We start from the raw sequence: 5,976 nt of genomic DNA on the forward strand, positions 1-5,976 counted from the left end.
ACTGGCCTGTAGCTTTCTTTTTTTGATGTACTTTTGTCTGGTTTTGGTATCAGGTAATACTGGCCTCGTAGAATGAGTTTGGAAATATTCCCTCCTCTTCTATTTTTCAGAGTAGTTTGAGTACGGTTGGTATTAGTTCTTCTTTAAGTGTTTGGTAGAATTCAGCAGTGAAGACTTCGAGTCCCAGGCTTTTCTTTGCTGGGAGACTTTTTATTATGGCTTCGATCTTGTTACGTGTTGTTCATCTGTTCAGGTCTTAGATTTCTTCAGGGTCCAATCTTGGTAGGATGCATGTGTATAGGAGTTTATCCATTTCTTCCAGATTTTCCAATTTATTGGCATATAGCTGCTCATAGTAGCCACGAATGATCCTTTGAATTTCTGTGGTATCAGTTATAATGTCTCCTCTTTCATTTCTGATTTTATTTATTTGGGTCTTTTCTCTTGTTTTCTTAGTTAGCATGGCTGAAAGTTTCTAAATTCCTTCTCTGTGTTATGTTGAATTTCTTTGAGTTCCTCAAACAGCTTTTTTGAATTACCTGTCTGAAAGGTCACATGTCTCTGTTTCTCTATCCTGGTGCCTTATTTAGTTCCTTTGTGAGGTCATGTTTTCCTGGATGGTTTTGATACTTGTGGAAGTTCATCAGTGTCTGGACATTGAAGAGTTAGGTATTTATTGTAGCCTTTGACATTTAGGCTTGTTTGTACCTGTCCTCTTTGGGAAGGCTTTCCATATATTCAAAAAAACTTGGGCGTTGTGATCTAAGCCATATCTGCATTACAGAGCACCCCAAGTGCAGTAATGCTATGGTTCTTGCAGACTCATAGAGGTACCACGTTTGTGGTCTTAAATAAGATCCAGAAGGATTCTCTGGATTACCAGGCAGAGACTTTTGTTCTCTTCCCTTACTTTCTCCCAAACAAACGGAGTCTCTATTTCTCTGTGCTGAGCTGCTTGGAGCTGGGGGTGGAGTCACACAAGTACCCTTGTGGCTACCATCACTGAGACTGCACTGGGCCAGACCTGAAGCCAGCACAGCACTGGATATTGCCCAAGGCCCACTGTGACTACTACCAGGCTACCACCTATTTTTGTTCAAGGCCCTAGTGCTCTACAATCAGCAGGTGGCAAAGACAGCCAGGCAGGTGTCTTTCCCTTCAGGGTGACGAGTTCCCTCAGGCCCCATACAGGTCCACAGATGCCATCTGCTAGTTTGGCTCTCTTATTTTTATAGTTAGGAATAAGAACAGCATGCTATGTAATTCAACCTTCTATTTTCATTAGGTTTCTTCTGGAATGTTTTCACATTCTATCCTACACTATGTTCAAACAAACTGAAATCAGTATTATTATCACCATTTTACTGATTAGATAACTGATGTATGGAGAAGTAACACAACTTTCCCAAGGTCACATAAGGACACAATAAACTAGAACCCAAATCTCCAGACTCCTCATCCAACATTTATTTATTTATTTTTATATTTATGTATTTATTTATTTTTGAGACAGAGTCTTGCTCTGTCACCCAGGCTGGAATGCAGTGGCACAACATCGGCTCATTGCAACTTCTGCCTCCCGGGTTCAAGCGATTCTCCTGTCTCAGCCTCCTGAGTAGCTGAGATTACAAGTGTGCGCCACCACGACTGGTTAATTTTTGTATTTTTAGTAGAGATGGGGTTTCACCATGTTGGTCAGGTTGGTCTTGAACTCCTGACCTTGTGATCCGCCACCTCGGCCTCCCAAAGTGCTGGGATTACAGGCATGAGCCATTGCACCTGGCTCATCCAACATTTAATCTGCCACACCCTTCTGCCTCTCTGGGGTGGTATATTTCATTTCTTCTCTCCAACACAACAGGCACAGGGAAAAGAAAGGAGAATGTTCCCAAATTATCCCTGCCAATCATCACTCCTGAATTTTGTTAATTAAGTACATAGCAAACCAATGGGGGAAAATCACTGCACTTTCTCCTCGAAATAGCACAGAAGTGTCAGATTCTCCAACGACAATGTGAAGCACATTTTCTAGATTAAAGAATTGGTATAGGGAATAATGCAGCCATGCTTCCTAACTGCCTAGAAGGTCCTGGTTTCATGTAATTTTATTCTTTTTATAAAAGGGATTTAATAATTTCTAATTAACCAATGTGCTTCTTTCTTTCTTTCTTTCTTTCTCTCTCTCTCTCTCTCTCTCTCTTTCTTTCTTTCTTTCGAGAAGGGTCTCACTCTGTCCCGACGACTGGAGTGCAGTGGCGCCATCTCGGCTCACTGCAACCTCCATCTCTTTGTTCAAGTGATCCTCTCACCTCAGCCTCCTGAGTAGCTGAGGCCACAGGCACATGCCACCACACCCAACTAATTTTTGTATTTTTGTAGAGATGGGGTTTTGCCATGTTGTCAAGGCTGGTCTTGAACTCCTGGGCTCAAGTGATCCACCTGTCTGGGCCTCCCAAAGTGCTGGGATTACAGGCATGAGTCTGGCCTTGATTTCTCAAATAAAATCATTCACAAGTAAATAAAAAAACTTCTGTCAGACTATGTATTCTGAGTTTTGGCTTGGAAAAGAGGACTACAGTATCTTTAAGGACTTCTTTGGGTGCAGGGGCTGGTTTTGGGAAAGTTGTAAAAGGTTGTCTTTGGTCTTGTTTTCAACCCTCTTAGCTATACCTCTTCACCAGGTAAACATTTTTCCTACCTGGAATTTTCCCAGTGACTCACAGAGTCCATCTTATATTCCATTGCTAAAGACCTTGTTTTCAGCTGGTTGCAATTAAAGAAGCATAATGTATTATAGCTCTTGAGAATGGCTAGGGGAGAATGGGGTGACTTTTTTAAGCTTCGAAAGCCATAAAGAATCAAGCAATTGCAGGCACTAGGGGTAATGTTTTTACAGTGGGCTGAAGTGGCAGGGTGCATTCTGATACCTCTCCAGTTCACTTATGAAGGCAGGTACCCACTGGACAGGACTTTGTTACAAAGATTTCCTCCAGGACACAACAGCATTTTGATGGGACTAAGTATCAAAGCAGGCATATATTAGGAGGGTGGATAGCCTGTCAAAAATTGTAGAATTCAGACAGACCAGGGTTCAAATCCTAGCTATATCTTTTACTTGACAACCTCAGGAAAGGTTGTAGTGTTCTCTGGGTCTCAGTTTTCTTATACATATAAAATGGGGATAAAAATATCTACCAAGGACTGTAAAGAATAAATACATGAACTAGCAGAGTGACTGGCTTATGGTGAGCGGTCAGAGACAGTTATTATTCACATGGATTAATAAATTTGAGAGAATCAAGATTAAGAGAATAAAAAGAGAAAACACTGGAGGGTGGAGGTAGCTCAGAGTATACTTATTACCTGCATTGTTAAATCTCAAAACTTAAGATCTAATGCAAATGACTTGGAGAAATAGTGTGCCAATGTTCATCCACTTGAAGTCTTTCTGCAATGTGGCATACAGAAAGGGTGCCCACATGTTCTTATATGCTTGCAACAGCTCCCATTTGCCCAATTATATAAGCAACGCAGTCTTATTTTATGCCTGCTGTCAGATTATAATTGTGAATAATGCCCTCTTTTAAAGTACTGAGATTTGAACAATGAATTTCACAGTCACCTACACATAGAGAATGTCTTTTTAGGCTCAGCGTGGTGGCTTATGCCTGTAATCCCAGCACTGTGGGAGGGTGAGGCGGGCAGATCGCTTCAGGTCAGGAGTTTGAGACCAGTCGGGCCAACATGGTGAAACTCCATCTCTACTAAAAATACAAAAAGTTAGCTGGGTGTGGTGGCACATGTGGGAGGCTGAGGCGGGGGAATTACTTGAACCCGGGAGGTGGAGGTTGCAGTGAGCTGAGATCATGCCGCTGCACTTCAGCCTGGGTGACAGAGTGAGACTCTGTCTCAAAAAAAAAAAAAAAAAAAGAAAGAAAGAAAGAAAAAGGAAGTCTTTTTATGTTAATGGAACATTTTACTATTTACTAGTAGCTGCTGGGTTTTTTACTTAAATCTTAAAACTCCAGCTGTCCAGATCCCTGACATCCCCAAAGCCTATAAATTCAATTATGAAAATACCTGCTTCAAAATGCTTTCCATCACATACTTTTGTAGGGACATTTCCAGTTCAGGATCAGGCTTCAGCGTGCACGCAAGCCTCAGGAGGTCTAAGAAGGCAGAAGGAGGGCGCAGGCTCAGAGAGGGAAGTTTGGCTCTGCAGTGCTAGCCAGAGGAGTCTCCCAGTCCCTATTCTCTTGGGCATTGAGCCGTCCTGTCTTTACAGTTGTCAGGAGACTCTGGGACACCTAGGGGCCGGGTATGGTGGCTCACGCCTGTAATCCCAGCACTTTGGGAGGCTGAAGAGGGCGGACCACGAGGTCAGGAGATTGAGATCATCCTGGCTAACACGGGGAAACCCCGTCTCTACTAAAAATACAAAAAATGAGCCAGGCGTGGTGGCGGGGGCCTGTAGTCCCAGCTACTCGGGAGGCTGAGGCAGGAGAATGGCGTGAACCCGGGAGGTGGAGCTTGCAGTGAGCCAAGATTGTGCCACTGCACTCCAGCCTGGGCGACAGAGCGCGACTCCGTCTCAGAAAAAAAAAAGAAATTGGAAGGAAACTAAGCAAAGATTACTGAAAATAGGTGATTTGAGAAGTAAAGGCAAAACTGGAAAAGAATAATACTCTTGAACCCAAGGAAAAAGGAGAAGGTAGTGTCCAAGAAGAGTGTAAGCTACGGTCAACCACCTAGGATGAGGCCTGAGAAGAGGTCACCTGGTTTGGCAAATTAATGGTCCTTGGTGGCCTTGACATAAACAGTCTCAGTAGACAGCAGAGGACCAGGGCAGAAGATAGATGGCAGCGGTGCAAGATTGAAGAGCAGGTGAGCATAGACATCAAGGTGATTGCAATCAATATTTATTGGATGAATAAATAAATAAGGGGATACGAGAACAGGTATAAATACATTTACAGATTACTTTTCTGAGAAGTTTATTGGTGAAGGTTAGGAGGGGAAAGCAGCACACAAAGAAGCTTTACTTTTTCTTTTATCCTAGGGGATACTTATTAATGTTTGATGGATGAGGGAAAGGAGTCAGTGCCTAGGGAGAGCTGGAGGGTATGGGGAGTATCATACTTAGAACTGCTGTCCCAGAGAATGAGAAGTAGGTACCCTTTGGGTGCTGATAAGAACCAGGAGCTGTGTTGAGGAGCTCACCCACTAGTAATGAAGCTATTGGCATTGGTATAAGACCCTACTGACCACTGGTAGAGGCGAAGGCGTTTTTCCATGGTGGGTACTTACTTTTGTGCTTACCAGAAGGATAATAATTCATGAAGGTCATACACTTTGTGAAAAATTCATCAAATTTAAAAGAAGAGGGTGGTTTTAAGAAGTTAACCTAAATAAAAGAAAATGAGAAGTTTTCAGTTATTCTGAGAACCGTTTAATCCTTCGGAGTGTAATTTCTCAGCAGAAAGTCAGAGAGTATGCTTTTGACTGCACAGTGATTGGCACACTTAAAACACCAAAAATCTTTTGTAAAATTGAAATTTTAAATTAAAAATTTAAAAAGTCTTTCCAATTACAGTATTCACTCAGATCTCAATGTTTGGTATATGCACAGAGAGGGTCATTCCAAGGGGGACTAATCTTATACTTTTCCACCCTTAGAACTTTTTTCTGCTTTTTTTCTTTCATAACATTTTAATTCAAATAAAACCTGGTTAAACTGCACACCATTTCTTTCTCATAAGTGTTAAAGGACGGGGGCTGATGGCCAAAAAGAAATTAGGAGCATCACCAGTCATAAGACATCAAGATCATGAGACGCATGTGATGACACACTGAGAATGGCACGACCTCACTTTTGTGGTATTCTTGCAAAAAAAAAAAAAAAAAAGCATAAACTTAGTCCAATAAAGAGAAAACATCAGGCCTGTAATCCCAGCATTTTGGGAGGCTGAGGTGGGC

General features: G+C 42.2%; 1 protein-coding gene across 4 annotated transcripts in view; it reads right to left on the bottom strand.

Moving 5' to 3' along the window:
• ADCY10 (adenylate cyclase 10 (soluble)) overlaps positions 1-5,976 on the bottom strand; it is a 98,152-nt gene that overhangs the window by 75,112 nt on the left and 17,064 nt on the right. For all 4 annotated transcript variants that reach the window (XM_011979918.1, XM_011979917.1, XM_011979916.1 and 1 more), the window contains 2 exons: positions 5,308-5,404; positions 4,081-4,169 (listed from right to left, as the gene is read on the bottom strand). In XM_011979918.1, the coding sequence (XP_011835308.1) occupies positions 4,081-4,169; positions 5,308-5,404 (186 nt within the window). The remainder of the gene's footprint in view (positions 1-4,080; positions 4,170-5,307; positions 5,405-5,976) is intronic.

The sequence above is a fragment of the Mandrillus leucophaeus genome, unplaced genomic scaffold, assembly GCF_000951045.1.
Source record: "Mandrillus leucophaeus isolate KB7577 unplaced genomic scaffold, Mleu.le_1.0 Scaffold207, whole genome shotgun sequence".
Taxonomy (NCBI): domain Eukaryota; kingdom Metazoa; phylum Chordata; class Mammalia; order Primates; family Cercopithecidae; genus Mandrillus; species Mandrillus leucophaeus.